At 39.9% G+C, this 17,476-nt stretch overlaps 1 protein-coding gene across 1 annotated transcript in view; it reads left to right on the top strand.

The window, feature by feature from the left end:
• Positions 1-17,476, top strand: part of LOC130908916 (dipeptidyl aminopeptidase-like protein 6) — a 174,604-nt gene that overhangs the window by 122,750 nt on the left and 34,378 nt on the right. Inside the window, exons 4-7 of the mRNA XM_057824854.1 lie at positions 4,065-4,159; positions 4,429-4,503; positions 7,502-7,554; positions 9,793-9,874. Of these exons, the coding sequence (XP_057680837.1) occupies positions 4,065-4,159; positions 4,429-4,503; positions 7,502-7,554; positions 9,793-9,874 (305 nt within the window). The remainder of the gene's footprint in view (positions 1-4,064; positions 4,160-4,428; positions 4,504-7,501; positions 7,555-9,792; positions 9,875-17,476) is intronic.

Here is a 17,476-nt window from a genome sequence, read left to right on the forward strand (position 1 = left end):
AAAACGCGACGAAGAGAGCCGCAAAATGTCATTGTTTCAGTCTCTCCACTCCAATATTTTTTCAGGATATTCTTTTTATCCAAGTATTTTTCCCCAATAGCTAAATAAATGGCTTGAGAAGGACCAGTCAGCCCATCGAGGGGGAACTTCTCAACGAGGAAAACGCGACGAAGAGAGCTGCAAAATGTCATTGTTTCTGTCTCTTTACTTCAATATTTTTACAGGATATTCTTTTTATCCAAGTATTTTCTCCAATTGCTAAATAAATGGCATGGTCATGACAAATAACAGTCTTGTGCTAAATGGAATATGAAATAATAAAAATGCACTTATTCAGGACGACATGGCAAAATGACTCCATAATGGTCAAAACTGTCGACTTCACCTTTACTGTCGCACCTCCTGAACAATATTTTATGACACCTAAATCGGACATATGTCATTTCCCTTCCCCGGCTTCGGAGCATGTAAACAAACCAAGAGGCGTGACAGCTAGCCGACATGCTAACCCGAACCAAGTGATGTTTCAAAGTCTTCGAAGCGGAAAATCACACATACAGTGGGGAGAACAAGTATTTGATACACTGCCAATGGGTTTTCCCATTGTGAGTGTATCAAATACTTGTTCTCCCCACTGTAACTATCCCGGATTATTTGACATGACGACTGGGTTGTCGATTGTCTTTGCGGATCGGCAAACCGCCCGGCAGAGAGCAATTTACAGTTCGTTCCCCGGAGGAGGGCAGCTGCAGTTGTTGTGCAGCTAACGTGCAGCTAATGTGCACGAGGAGAGCTTATTACCTTTTTAGCCTATCAATGATCAAACGTAAGTAGTCCTTTATTTAAAGAAAGTTTGTAGTGTTTACTTTGTAATCACTGTATTAATATTTGACATAATACAAAACATGCTACCCATGCTTTTTGGTGTCATACGCACTTTAAGCATCAGTTGGCAAAGTGAACAGCTTTTAAAAAGCTACTTTCCTCTGTTTTTGCCTCCATTTTAGAGTCGATTTGTCTTCCTTTTCACGCTAACTCCCTCCAAGGAGATCTTTAGAACGGTGTCACCATTTGCTTTCCATACATAAGCTCATTGTCGGCTTCTTAGTATTCTGCCGGATTTGTGTAACGAGGAGACAAAAGAAAGAAGAATAAAGAAAAGAATGGGTGTGGGCGTCGGACATTGTAGATCCGGAAATATCCGCCCCGGCTCCCCCGAGCGTGTCGACAATCAAAGTCGCTCCGACGCTAATTTGGTCGCCGCTAATGGTCAATTAGCTAGCCGCTAGCAAACACGCCGCATAACAATCTCCGGCTGCTAATTAGCTCGCCCGATGTGTGCGAGCGAGGCTTAAACAGAGGAGAATTGATGGACGCAAGGCGGACGTGGAAGGCTTGTTAAGCAACAAGGACGAGCGCAGCTAACTTTCAGCGGGATTTTCCGCCGCCGGCTTTTCATTTTACAAATTGTTGAGAAAGTGTAGTAAAATACCAATTATTCTGCTGTGAATTTCAAGTCATTCGCTGCCACCCTCCCACTTCAAATGAATTGGATGTCTATTGCCGTCAATTACAGCCATTGAGCTAATCTTCTCATCTTCTTCCCGTTCTTATCTCGTGTCTCATTGACATTGCGATGAATCAAAGACGGCTAAAACCGTCCGCCAAGGGCCTAGGTTTGCATAGGGACGGTAGGGACAAAACACTACCAACTTTACAGAATGCTCAAATTGTCCCCACCAACTTTTAAAGGGATCCTCTATTTTTAAGACAAGTAATTCTTAAAAGATAAATGTTAGTATGAGTTATAATAATTTGATATTAAAACCCCTCTTAATGTTTTTGTTTTAATAAAGTTTGTAAAATTATTTTAAGTGATATGTCGCCATTCTTGTTACGTCGCAGTGCGTGACGTCACCGGGCCCGTTGCCGAAATTCCAGCGTGCCACTCGTTAGCTTTCCCAACATGTCGTCGGTTCTACCCTTCCTATTTGAACCAGATCTGAAATATGAGGAGCAGGACAGCACTGTCGGTCGTTCACAAGACGAGCTTCAGCGAAAAATGCGTGCAGCAAATACCTGATAAGACAAAAGTTGGGCAAAAGTCTCAATGACAACAGAGCGAGAGAGCGTATGCTGTTGGGAACTCCGGTTGGGAGTGAGAGTGTATGCTGTTGGGAACTCCGGTTTCATTAGCAGATATTCAAGGTAAGCATATTACGTTTTTAAACTTATCCCAATATAATTATGTAGATTGTTAGCATCCAGAGCTGTAGTGTGCTTTACATACAGTACAGGCCAAAGAGCACACCTTGTGTAATCCATGTCTTGTACATTGTAATGCGTGGTAGGTAGGATACGTGTATAAAAGTACCAAAAAGGGGAGAAGCTTCCACCTATGTAAATTTTATTCACAAAAAATAATATTTCCACCTTGACCACTCTTCACTCGGGAGCTCAGCAGTACGCAAACACGCGTTCCCTGACGAACTCCAACGTTGTTGTAAGGTCCATGTCAGAGTCACTGTCGTCACTGTAGCGTGCCATAGTGCTATGATTATTTGGTATGATTTAGGGAAAACTCCCACGAAGAATAGTCAAAAAAAAAAGATAGCAATAGTAATCCAAATCCGCGTTTTTTACTCACTCGAAGATCCAGGAATTAGACCGATCTCATGGCAATGTTGCAGCCGCGATTCCACAAAATAGACTCATCCGAAAAGCCGCTGTGGGACCGACGAATAAAAAAATAGACAGATCCGAAACCAATATTGCAGACGCGGTGGGACCGTCGGATCCAGAAAATAGACGGATCCCTTACTTGACTGAGGATCCAGGAAAAATGTTCGGGCGCCAGTTGTAACGCGTGGTAGGTAGGATATGTGCATAAAAGTACCAAAAAGGGGAGAAGCTTCCACATATGCAAATTTTATTCACAAAAAATAATATTTCCACCTTAACCACTCTTCACTCGGGAGCTCAGCAGTACGCAAACATGTGTTCCCTGACGAACTCCAACGTTGTTGTAAGATCCATGTCAGAGTCACTGTCGTCACTGTAGCGTGCCATAGTGCTATGATTATTTGGTATGATTTAGGGAAAACTCCCACGAAGAATAGTCAAAAAAAAAGATAGCAATAGTAATCCAAATCCGCGTTTTTTACTCACTCGAAGATCCAGGAATTAGACCGATCCCATGTCAATGTTGCAGCCGCGATTCCACAAAATAGACTCATCCGAAAAGCCGCTGTGGGACCGACGAATAAAAAAATAGACAGATCCGAAACCAATATTGCAGACGCGGTGGGACCGTAGGATCCAGAAAATAGACGGATCCCTTACTTGACTGAGGATCCAGGAAAAATGTTCGGGCGCCAGTTGTAATGCGTGGTGGGTAGGATACGTGCATACAGGGACCAGAAAGGGGGAGAAGCTTCCACTTATGCACATTTATTCACTAAAAATAATTATTCCAACTTGACCACTCACTTCACTCCCCTTGTTTCCATTTGTCTGGAAATTGCATCCAAAAGCAGCACATCGTGGCATTTTACTTCGCGAGTTTAGCCAGCAATTGTTGAACATGCTACACATTTGGAAAGATCCCAATGACTGCGAGCCCGCAAACCATGGCGCCAACTAACGGTCAAAATATGTAGTAAACATTATAAAATATTGCCATTGATTTAACATTTTATGTGTTTCTAACAACATATTTTAGTACAAGAGAACAATTGTGGTTTATTAGAGCCTACATGTATTTAAGGTAGGCTTAATGTCCCGTCCCCAGCAAAAAGTGTACATGAAGGTTATACTCTTATATCGTCCCTACCAATATTGAGACCAAACCTACGCCCTTGCCGTCCGCCCCAAAGCCTCGTTACGTTTGACGGCTTTGCTCCGCTAGCATGAATTTGAACGCTCCCCTTGCCGCCGTTAAAGCGCCGTCTGTTCTAAAGGTCAGCGGCGATGACTGCTGGTCCGAACTCTCTGGCGGGTTTTACTCAAATTTGTCAGTTCTTGTTTGAACGCCGTCAATTTTTAAACATTTTTTGTCTCCACAGATAATGAGCTCCTGTACCGCGACCGCGATGGCAACGTGGTCCGTCTGGACGTGGACAACGGCGACAAGACCGTCCTGGTCCATCACAAGAAGTTTGTAAGTCACTCCGAGAGATTAAAAACAGACCGAGAGGAATTCAATTCCCTTTTTATGGCGGCTTCAGCAATTTTTCCTCCGAAGCTTCATTAAACTGACTATTATTGCTCTGAAATGTGCTCCGCATAGTTAACACTCGACTTGTAAACATCTCAGAGGACGCTCGGAGATGAATGCGACTCGCCCAGTCGGGCGTCAGACATTTGAAGACTTCATTTAAATGAAACGGCGGCGTGCGTGCTTAATGGTGTCATTCCTCCCCTGTGTAGGAGATGTACAAAGCCAGCAAGTATGAGGTGTCTCCAGACATGAAACACGTGCTGCTGGCCTACAATGTGGCACCGGTGAGTTCAAATTTGGTTTGCTCGGTGGAAGATCGTTGATTGTGTTTCCAGGATCAGAAACGGTCAAAGGCGTAGGTTTGGTCTCAATATTGGTAGGGACAAAATAACAGCGTAACCTGCATTAGGGCTGGGCGATATGGCCTTAAGTACGTATCACGATAAATTGAGCAGATTTACCTCGATAACGATAAATGACTATAAATTCGCCCAGGCGGACTGTTATATAATTTGAAAATTTGAATCAATGCATGGAGTACAAATTAACCGTTTCTCGTTAAATTTATTTACCAGCTTTCAATTTAACAATTGCTCTTGCAGTCTAAACATTAGGTATTAAAAAAAATCTTGTAAACAAAAAGAATTCTAGTGTGAACATTTATAACAGCTTGTATGACTTGAAAAATGTACAACATTATAAAAATCAATATGACGACCGTGCAAACATGTCATTCTAACACAAATGACTTGCTGTTTTGACAGTACACTTCAGACAACTTATTGGTAATGGCTGCTGTGACATTCATATTCAACACAAGTGTTTACGTCAAGGTTTCAGGTTTTTTTTTTTCCAGAACATTTTTTAATACATGCACCCCACACACAGACACAACCAGATTAAAGCTGTATTGCTCTGATGCCAATGAAACATTTAAGATTTTATGATGGCAGAATAAAGCAAACACATACAGAAAAATAGCTGTGGCCATTAAACTGTTATATTATATATAGGCTTCACTGTTGGATTATTCTTTATGCTGAGTGCTTTACCATCATGAAAGCTTTCAGAGAAATCACACAAAGATACCAAATGACGCAACATAATTATTGCTACATGAAGTCCTTGCCCAGTCCACTCATTAATTTCAGCCGTTTCGACAAGGTTAGAGCCGCTATCCGACTCCATCACGTTCATTTGTAGCCGCTGTTAGCCGCTAGCGTTAGCCTGTGGCTTGGCTACCAGAAGAAAGCACTGAAAGCATCCTCTCCTGAAATCGTGAGAACCAGGGAGGACAGTGAGTAAAAGCCCGTCTGGAACCCGCCAAGAGTTTACTTAATGTCTTAATGTGAAAGTTTGGCGAATCTAACTTAGGCCCGACTCCATCTCGTTTACTTGTAGCGTTAGCCGCTAGCGTTAGCCTACCGGGCTTCTGTATGTTTGGCTTCCTGAAAACCACTTGACTCCATACGTAATCACACTGTCTGCTTTCTTAAAGGGGAATGAACATAGCCGAACAACACAGAGTCAAAGCGGAATGAAAAGACTATATTTTCTTGTTTTATTAAATTACCGAATTTACCGACATGGTCAAAATTACGTCGGTCATCGTGAAGAATGTCGGTAAAGGTAAATTTTCGGTTTACCGCCCTGCTCTAACCTGCATGTACACTTTTGGTGGGAACGGGACATGAATAAGACCAAACAGATTGGGTGAACGGGGGTCAGGGCTACATTTCTCACTAAAAATCTAATTAATTGATAGGCTAAATTATCAATGGAAAATAATCTGTACTGATTCATACTAACTTTCACACTGCAAATTTATAATGTCTTAATCTGATCATTTTTCTTAAATCTAGTTGAATAATTTTCTCCATCATGTTTTGAATGTTGAAATAATGAAAATTGGGGAGAAGCGGGTAAACCTTGGGTTAACTGCATTTCTTAGTTCAATTAACGTTAACCGTAGAAAACACATAAAGGAGGATATTTCTCTTAAAGCAGCTTCCTACTCGAGTTTGGGAAATTCACACAGATTAATGTTATGCAAACTCTGATGCCAGTCGGACTTTCAGTAGCAAAATTAGTGGTGTGTTCCCCACCTCCACAACATTGACTTCTTTTTACAACACTTACAGTGGCCGCTGCTGGCGGAAACAAACTTTTAATATGCCTCGTCTTCGAAGGTGGCAGAGGATGCGGCATGTTGTATTTATTTATGTATGTATTTATGTTGGGGCTGTGATTGCGTGTGTGTGTATGGGCAGTGGCGCCTCCAGAAATTATTCATAGGGGTGGCCAGACGGGGCCACTTAAAATCTTGGGGTGGCACACCAAAACTAAAAGCCATAATTTCAGGTTTTTATTATGTTGTTGCAGTAAAAAGGCCAGAAGAAAACTATCCGAAAGACTTAAGGACACGCCTACTGATATACTGTGGTGTATTGTGCTATATTTGTTACTAGTGATTTAATGTGCATAGTCCATAACAGTACAGTCAACATTTTGAGTTCCACAGCTGCTACAATCTGACATTATACAGTGTGTGTTGGAGTTTTTGTACTGGAAATAAAAGCGCCTGTGTATTATAATGCAATTCCCTGCAGCTAGACAGCAATGACACACGAACACGTTTGGAAAAAATAAAATAAACGGTCCAATAAGCCTCGGTCGAACACCAGGGGGTGCTGCAGCACCCTCAACACCCCACTTCTCGCGCCACTGTGAAGTAGGTTGTAGAAGTTGGTTTTATTTCTTTTTTTTTTCCCCTGTGTTTCTTGAAAGCAAAGAACTGAATTCGTGAAGATGAATGTAACTGCCTGAAATGAAATGAATTAAAAAAAAAAAAAAAAAAACTGTTATACTGGCCACTGGGGTGGCCAAAAAATTTATGCGGGGGCCGTGGCCATCCCTTGGTGGCGCCATTGTGTATGGGTGGGGTCAAGTCATCAGCCAATCAAACGTGTTTCAGGAGAAAAAAATGGACTGGCACATTCAACAAGTGAAATGGTCAATGTAAGTCTGAATTAAATGAAAGGAATTGACTTAATAATGGTAGGGTCAATTCTATCCTTACAACATATGGGAAGACGATCTAAAATACCTATGTAACTGAATTCATTATATAATGCAAATAAGTTGCTTAAAAGTTGGTGGGGACAATTTGAGCATCTAGAAAAGTTGGTAGTGTTGTGTCCCTACCGTCCTTATGCAAACCTACGCCCTTGGAAACGGTTAAAGATTTTGGTCCTATGTTGTTAAAATCGCGCCTCTTTGCAGGTGTACCAGTACTCCTACACCGCCTTCTACATCATTTGCAGCTTGGAGACACCGTAAGTCACCAACACTCAGTTGTTTTAAATACGTTAATAGCAGTGTTGTTAATAACCGCGTTAGAGAATAACGGCGTTACTAACGGTTTTATGGTTTTTCAGTAGTGAATAATCTGATGAATTACTTTTGTCATCTTGGCAACGGCGGTACCATTACTGAGGATGGAAAGGCGTGAGTTACTAAGCGTTACTACGTTGGTGAAATGACGCGAGAAAAGTCTGAGAGACACGGACTCACGGAGACGAGAGAGCAGAATGGGAGTGGAGAGGATGGAAGGGAATTGAGACGCCGTTGCAAACGAGATGCTAGGTGGCTACAATAATACCTGACTGTAGAAGATAGCCTACAAACGACACCCACATGATGCTTCGGTAGATATCACATTTAAATAGAACTGGATGCGAAATGACAAACAGACACAGCGGCGTTAGCACATGTATAGAGAACTAGATACCTGAAATGATAGACTCGCCGGCGTTAGTAAATAGCCGCCATCTTAAAAGCAGTACACTTCTCAGGAAGGCTCTGCTGTAGAGAACCTTCCGAGCGAACCTAAGTAACTTTTTTTTAATCTAAAATACTCCTAAATCGGCAAAATCTTGACTTGAATTACTTTGCCAAGTAACTAATTACTCTCACATTCAGGTAACTGAGTTACTTTTTGGGAGAAGTAATTTGTAACTATAATTAATTACTTTTTTAAAGTAAGATTAACAACACTGGTCAATTGTGTAAAACAGGGGTCCCCAGACTTTTTCCTGTGAGGGCCACATAACTTTTCCCTTCTCTGATGAGGGGCCGGGGTCAGTTTGTAACAGAAAAAGTGTGACGATTGCAGGAGTGCCTAAATGTAAAAATGTATTGTTTTTCAGAAAGCCACAATCAAATGACCTATTCTGGATTCTTCACGGAATAAAAGTAAATAAAATAAAAATTATAATATAATATAATATAATATAATATAATATAATTAGGGCTGTCAAACGATTAAATTTTTTTAATCGAGTTAATTACAGCTTAAAAATTAATTAATCGCAATTAATCGTAATTAATCGCAATTCAAACCATCTATACAATGAGCCATATTTTTCTGTAAATTATTGTTGGAATGGAAAGATAAGACACAAGATGGATATATACATTCAACATACGGTACATATGTACTGTATTTGTTTATTATAACAATAAATCAACAAGATGGCATTAACATCATTAACATTCTGTTAAAGCGATCAATGGAAAGACTTGTAGTTCTTAAAAGATAAATGTTAGTATAAGTTATAGAAATTTTATATTAAAACCTCTCTTAATGTTTTCGTTGTAATAAAATTTGTAAAAATTTCAATCAAAAAAATAAACTAGTAGCCCGCCATTGTTTACGTCAATAATTACACAATGCTAATGGGTGCTTAAGCCCATAAAATCAGTCGCACCCAAGCGCCAGCAGAGGGTGACAAAACTCCAAAAAACACAAGTAACAAGTTGGCATTGCACTGTGCTGTCATTTTAATCTGTTTGAGCGGGGCATGTGCGTTAATTGCACAAATATTTTAACGGGATTATTTTAAAAAATTAACTGCCACCCGTTAACGCGATAATTTTGACAGCCCTAAATATAATATAATAACACTACTAATTAAATAGATACTAACCAAATAACCCTCTCTGGGTTCTTCACAGAAAAAAAGCCAGAAAACAAATAACATTATTGGAAAAAAAAAAAAAAAAAAAATGCTCTCTGGTATTGTTCCGGGGGTCGGACCAAATGTGGAAGCGGGCCGTAGTTTGGGGACCCCTGGTGTAAAATATCAACCAATCGTCATTTGTGTCGAAACCAAAGAATTTGGAATAAGTAGAGCGATACAACGGTTTTACAAATTTAATTTCTTCGTGACTTTGCTCATAAGTCAGTCAACGTTCGTATTAGCTTAGAAGTTTTTTACTTGACGAGCGTTGTAGCATTTACCTGCTTCAGTTCAATACATATTTTAGTGCTACATTACTGTTTTACAAGTCGACTACATGGACGCGTCGTTTTTTTTTTTGTTTTTTTTTTTCGTGCAATCACTTGTTTAGGACACAAGGTTATGAAAAATATGAGTGCAATATGTAACAAACTTTATACTATAGAGTTATCGTAAGTTCGTTTCTGCTTTCGGCAGAGTATGATATCCTCAGTCCGATCTTTTAAAGCTAAATTTGGCATTTGGCAAATGCATCTTTTCTATCTTCTCCAGCGAGACATGGAACTTGAACCCACCCGAGGTGCGCAATGCTCAGCTCCAGTACGCCGGATGGGGTCCGCAAGGTCAGCAACTGGTAAGAACCTCGTTCTGAACAACAGGTTAAATTATTTACAGAGGTGAGGGGAGTAGCCAAAACTTTTACTTAAGTATGAGTAGCGTTACTTCTAAATAATGTTACTCAAGTAAAAGTAGTCATCCAACAATTTACTCAAGGTCAAGTAAAAAAGTATTGGTTAAAAAGAATACTCAAACAATGAGTAACATTGTGAGTAACTGCTTCCAATGTCTGATTTTTTTTTTTTTCTTTTTTCAAAATAATGGTATATATTTTTTCCCAGCGCAACTTCATCTACATGAACTGGTATTATTATACTGTCCGATATCCATTGCATGACCTAATTGAGCCAAAAAGATGACACAAAAATCATCGAAATAAGCCCAGAACAGTGCTTGAAACATCACCCGTCAAAGAGCATGAGCGCCCTCTACTGTGGATAAAACATTGTTACCTCTAAATGGTATAATGGAGTCGTGGTTATTGTTGGAACGTATCATTTGTGAAACTGAGAAGCACTGTTGGCATTTCTGGCAAAAATAAAGTCAATATGTTGAATAAAGAGGAAAAATGTAACGACTGTAGTTTAGCCCAAAGTAGCGGAGTAAGAGTAGTGTTTCTTTTTCAAAAATCTACTCATGTAAAAGTAAAACGTATTGGTGGCAAAACTACTCTAAGAAATCATTTTCCTCCAAAAGTTACTCAAGTAAATGTAACGGAGTAAATGTAATGCGACTACCCACCTTTATTTATTTATGATACATTCCTACTCTAGAATAATTTGTAGCTAGATAGCAGACAGACGTTGAAAAGGTGTTAAATCAACATTCCGCTGTCAATCTTATATCGTTGAATCAACGTTGACACCCGATGTTGATTTGTCCTCACTTTTGCACCCTCGATTAATGTTGTCCCGTTGAAATCCTTATAAAACCTAAACGTCATGTCGATTATTAATAATATTGGAACAACGCATATCAAGGACTTCAAGCAGGTATCATGGGTTAGTTTAACATACTTCAATATTTTGTGGTGAAGTGAGTTTCTAAATCAATCTTAAACCAAATTAGAGCTACAGTACCTGTGGAAACGGAGCTAGCTAGTTAGCTAGCTACGATGGAAAAATGACCGCACTATCTTGGTGTTCAATAAATTTAATTTAGACAAGGCTCGATTGTGTAATATCTAGTGATTTTAGCGCTTTAATTGGAAAAATAATAACGTTTGCCTAAACTTAGTTTTACTTAGCTAACATCCAGGCTAAGTCTGTCTTTGCTTGTATGCCAACAGCAAATGCAGCGTTTCTTACAATTTCGCCAACTTTGTCACATTGTGTCAGGCAAACCGTTTTATACACAACTTTGATGACAAACGCGGTAAGACATCATTGCTGATAAAGGAAAGAAACAGGCTTACCTTTAAATATGGCTATTCTTAAATGAAGCGTTTCCAGTGGAGTTCCTGGCCAACCACGAACACAACTATTTTTTTTTAACATAACTCCAGCTCATCCATAATTCGATGACTTTTCAATCATATTTACTAGCCAATCAGAAATCAACTGTTTATCCACATTATTTGATCCAGTATAAAACAATGTTAACCCAACCATCGCCTGACACACCATAGAACAACGGTGTTTCAACGTCATTCTCAGGTGTCATCGGTATTTGCAATGTTGATTCAACATTGTTTATCGTCGAAAGTTTCAATATCAACCATACTGATGATTTTGATGGAAAATCAACGTTTATTCAATGTTCAACAATCGGACAGATTAATCATTTATCGTGATTTTATCCTGCCGAATTTTGAAATTGGCACCATTCTCCAAAAACTGTATTGTTTCTTTTCAGCCACTTTTTCCACAAAGTCAGCTGGTATTACCTCAAGATCAACTTCGCTAAAAAAAACAGGTTACGTTATTCGTGATACATTTTTTAGATTAATCTGCAGATTAATAGTTTATCGTAATTTTATCCTGCCGAATATCAGAATTTCAACAGTTCTCCAGAAATCCTTATTGTTTCTTCTGGGTCACTTCTCTAAAATAATCAACTCAGCCACGTTTAAAAGACATGTTGCTTTGCTCAGAATACATTTTGATTTTTCTGTAGATTAATCATTTATCATAATTTTATCATGCTGCATTTCAGAATCAGGACAGTTCTCCAAAAATCAGGGGCATTACCAGGGGACAGGGGTGGGCAGTGCCCACCCAAGGACACGGTCTGCCCACCCAAAGAAAACTGGATGTAGTACTAACTGGGCACCGCGTATGGTATCCCATCCATATAGTACTGATGTGTTCCAAGTTTTAACCTTTGCTTTGTTACCTCCTCTTTCACCTAAAAAAAAAGGGGGGGGAAAAAAAAAAAAAAAAATGTTGGTTTTGTTCCTAGGGGGCGCTAGACGCATTAACGCATTTTTTTTTTTTTTACATTTTATCAAAGTTTTCTTCAGTGTTCATCTGGCTGTTGAGTTTGGTGAGTTTTGAATCATTCAGAGGGGGTCAAAGTAGGGCTCAAAGCGTCGGCGGGACAAAGAATGACTCCTAGGGGGCGCTACATAGTGTATTTGGAATTTGTCTTATCACACGGTATCAAAGATTAGACCTGTCTTGACCTGCCTGCCGATTTTGGTGCATTTTGAAGCATTCTAAGGCGGTCAAATTGAGCTCAAAGGGGCTGCGGAACAAAAAATAACTATAATAATTATAATAAACCCAAGGAACCACAATAGGTTACCTAAGAAAAACATTGTCACCTGCATGTCCATACTGTTCTGTTATGGATGTGTTCTAAGTCAAATAAAATCAAATCAACTTTTATTTGTTTAGAACAAATCACAACAACAGTTATCTCAAGGAGAAAACAAAACATGTTTTAAGGTGCAGTAGCCCTACGCTGGATTTCGACCTACTTGAGCATTGTAGCTTTTTTTTTTTTTTTTTTTTTGGTAAGACTTATGCCCATTGCCCACCCACGCCTGGCATCCTTGTAACACCACTGTATGAATTCAAGTAGTGCTGCAACGATTAATCGATTAAATCGAGTATTAGATTAGAAAAAAATATTCGAATTAATTTTTTTTTCTTCGAGTATTCGTTTAATTAAAGTGGCGTTGTAATGGTTTATTTTGAAAGTGTTTACATTTAGTTTTATTGATTAGGGTGGCCTTCTGGTCTGCCTCTTTTCACATGGCTGAATCCAACTGCTCCCTGTTAAGACCAACGTAAGCTAAGTTTTTGTTTGAGCTAATGTTTTTTAATGCATTCATAATTTAGTTTATAGGTATATTCAGCCATTTTTTGTGGGAATACGTGTCTGAACCATTTGTTAAGAGCATTGTAAAAAAATTTTTTTTTAATAAATAAAAACTTTTGCATTTAAGCTAGCGGACTTTTTCTGTGTAAGTTAGCCAATTGTTCTTTTGGTGTACATAAATCCTGATTTTTATTTATTTATTTTTATACCGTTTCCGGCTCAGCTCGGGTATTTTCATTTTTCATGTTCCTTACCCGATTACTCGATTATTTGAATTAACTACTCCATTGATTAATCGACTACTAAAATATCCGATAGCTGCAGCCCTCAACTCAAGATCAACCTTGATCAAAAACAGGTTACTTTATTCATTCTTTAGATTAATCGTTTATCGTAATTTTATCCTGCTGAATATGAGAATTTGGACAGTTCTCCAAAAATCCTTGTTGTTTCTTCTTGGTCACTTCTCTAAAATAATCAACCATTTAAAAAAAACAGGTTGCTTTGCTCAGAATACATTTTGATTTTTCTGTAGCTTAATCATTTATCATAATTTTATCATTCTACATTTCAGAATCAGGACAGTTCTCCAAAAATCTCTCGTTTCTTGTGCGACAAAGTCAGCTTGGATAAACTCGAGCTCAGCAGTGATCCTAATGAGGATGAGAGCTCTATAAAACGGATGGCAATCGGCTTCTTCGGAAGCGGTCGATCTTCCGAGAATTGACGACGTGGACCAAAACACTGAAGAAATAGACTTTTGTTCCTGGCGCGCTCATAAAGCGTCACTTTACGAGCGCTGAACGATTGACCGGCGCGCACTGCACGATGGGAAAAAAGGCCACATCGGCATAGCCCTTAAAGACCGTAGGTTTTTTTCTTTTTTAATGGCTGTTAGTTACTGGAGCGTTTTCGAGTTGATTTTTCCAGGGAAACAAACTGCATTCCTCTTCAGTGCTTCCCGGTACTCAATTAAGCTTCGGTGTGGGAAATTGATGACATCCTGCAGCGCAATGCTATTAATTACCTGCTATCTCGTCAGTGGATTAATTAGTGCGCCGGATAGATAAGTTTAGCCTCCAGATAGCTGACGTTTTGGGATTTTGTTCTTAGAGCTTTGGCAAAGAAACGTGTTTGGATGTCAAGGTTGCGAAGATGGGAACGACAAAAATTCAAGGGCGCAGAATGGTCACAAAGCAGAAGCGCCTACGTCTCCCACAATGCACCTGGATTGTTCTGCTGTGTTACTTGCCGCCTTTGTCAATGAATCTGAAATATTAATGAAGTACTCAGTGCTGGGGACAGGAACCCTGCATACAAATGCGACGACAAGGTGAAACATTGCAGCTGCGAGTGTAATTAAAGGTTTGCTCTATTTACACAGAAAGGGGAGCAAGGCTTCTCTAGTGCCGCGACCTACAAAAGACTCCATCTGCACTCTCGAGTAACACATGCGTCCCAACTGAGGAACCCTAGATTGCTTCCTCGACATTATAATTACACTGGGGAAGACAATTTTTGTTGCGTTATGGCTGACAGCAATTTCGAACTGATTTTTGGGCACGTTATTCAAAACTGATCTCAGTTATTGAGCTGGAGATATTTTTAGAGTTGTCCAATAGCCAATAAAAGGATATTTAAAATTATACCAGATGAAATCCAGAACAGTTTTTTATTATCAGTTTTGGGCCAGTATGCATGTTGCCTTCAAATTGGATGTAGAACCCTACTGTCTTTGTTAAAGAGCTGGTCACAGCTTTGCACAGTAACTTTGTGTATTGCCCATCCGATATCTCCAAATTAAGATGCTTGGGATTTGTTATGTGAGTAGACAATTTGCATTCATGGTACAAAAATTAAATCAACAATAAATGACTAAAATATAATGAATTATAAACTTATTACTAGGGCTGTCAAACGATTAGAATTTTTAATCGAGTTAATTACAGCTTAAAAATTAATTAATCGTAATTAATCGCAATTAATCGCAATTCAAACCATCTCTAAAATATGCCATATTTTTCTGTAAATTATTGTTGGAATAGAAAGATAAGACACAAGATGGATATATACATTCAACATACGGTACATAAGGACTGTATTTGTTTATTATAACAATAATTCAACAAGATGGCATTAACATTAACATTCTGTTAAAGCGATCCATGGATCGAAAGACTTGTAGTTCTTAAAAGAAAAATGTTACTGCAAGTTATAGAAATTTTATATTAAAACCCCTCTTAAAGTTTTCGTTTTAATAAAATTTGTAAAATTTTCAATCAAAAAATAAACTAGCAGCCCGCCATTGTTGATGTCAATAATTACTGACACAATACTCATGGGTGCTGAAGCCTATAAAATCAGTCGCACCCAAGCGCCAGCAGAGGGCGGCAAAACTCCATAAAACACAATTAACAAGTGAGCGTTTCACTGTACCGTCATTTAAATCTTTCTGAGCGGGGCATCTGCGTTAATTGCATCAAATATTTTAACGTGATTAATTTAAAAAATTAATTAACGCACCTTAACGCGATCATTTTGACAGCCCTACTTATTACATACATTGTACTGTGTTACGAGAAAGAAATAGTCACTAAGAAAAGTAATAAGATACAAAAATCTGTGCAAAAGCCCAGCAAAATGCAGCTTTGGAATTTTCATTGCATTGGTTTGTCCTATGATTGCCTGCCTGTATTTGTAATATTTTGGTCAGCCCCTAGTGGCTCTTTGGGCTAACTACTGCAAATGTGATTTATTAGTTAATAGGGTTAAGTCAGGGGTGCCCAAGTCCAGCCCTTGAGAGCCCCTATCCAGCTTGTTTTCCATGTCCCCCTCCTTCAACACACCTAAATCAAATAATCAGGATCATTATCATGCTCCTGCAGAGCTTGCTGATGAGCTGATCATCTGATTCAGGTGTGTTGGAGGAGGGAGACATGGAAAACAAGCTGGATTGGGGCTCTCGAGGACCGGACTTGGGCACCCCTGGGTTAAGTAGTCATTATTTCTGACTCCAGAAATGATAAGCGGAAAATATCTGATTTTGTAAATTTGGAAGCTTTATGTGGTCCTTGAACACAATATAAGAAAATATCCATCCATTATCTACCACTTAATCCAGGGTCAGGTCGTGGGGGCAGCAGCTTGAGCAGGGAAGCCTAGACTTCCCTCTCCCCAGCTACTTCAACCAACTCCAATTCCAAGGCACTCCCAGGCCAGCCAAGAGACATAGTCTCTCCAGCTTGTCTTGGATCGTCTCTGGGGCCTCCCGCCGGTGGGACATGCCCGGAACACCTCCCCAGGGAGGCGTCCAGGAGGCATCCGAACCAGATGCCCGAGCAACCTTAGGTGGCTCCTCTCAACGCGGAGGAGTAACAGCTTGACCCTGAGTCCCTCCCGGATGACCAAGCTTCTCACCCTATCTGTAAAGGGATAGCCCGGACACCCTGCGGAGGAAAGACATTTCCGCCTCTTGTATCTGGGATCTTGTTGTACTTTCGGTTTCGACCCACAGCTCGTGACTATAGTTGTGGGTAGGAACATGGATAGGACTGGTAAATCGAGAGTTTCGCCTTGGCTCAGCTCCTTCTTCACCGCAACAGACCAGTGCAAAGTCCGCATCACTGCAGACGCTGCACCGATCCGCCAGTCGATCTCCCGTTCTCTCCTGCACTAACTCGTGAACAAGACCTCAAGATACTTGAATTCCTCCACCTGGGGCAGGATCTCATCCCCGACCTGGAGGGGGCACGCCACCGTTTTCCAACTGAGGACCATGTTCTCGAATTTGGGGGTGCTGACCTTCATCCCAACCACATCACACTCGGCTGCAAACCGCTCCAGTGAGAGTTGGAGATCACAGCTTGATGAGGCCAACAGCACCACATCATCTGCAAAAAGCAGATATGCAATGCTTATTCCACCAAAACCGACCCCCTTAGGTTATGAACAGAATCAGCGAGGCCATGCAAAAAATATATATGGCGCAAAACACTCAGGTGACTTGACTCAACCCATTCGGCCAAATTTCAAAATTGTCTGATATGCAGGTGTGATATATCACTTGAAAGCTTAAAATCTCAATTTTCTGGAGAAGAAAAAATTTAAACAAGAGGGCATTTTTTAAAAAAATACATATTTTTTAAACAGCAAAACCCTAATTGGAGGTGAGAGCACGCGAGAGCAGAATTACAGACGCCATGACTCTGACGAGATATTATCGCGTACTTACCTGGTTTCGAGCCAAAAACTCCATGTAGCATGTATCACCGAGTGTCAAGACACAGCTGTGAATGGCCACAGCTGGATTTTTGGGGGATTTAATGGGTGAAACATGGTAATATAACAAGGGTCG

The sequence above is a fragment of the Corythoichthys intestinalis genome, chromosome 20, assembly GCF_030265065.1.
Source record: "Corythoichthys intestinalis isolate RoL2023-P3 chromosome 20, ASM3026506v1, whole genome shotgun sequence".
Lineage (NCBI taxonomy): Eukaryota > Metazoa > Chordata > Actinopteri > Syngnathiformes > Syngnathidae > Corythoichthys > Corythoichthys intestinalis.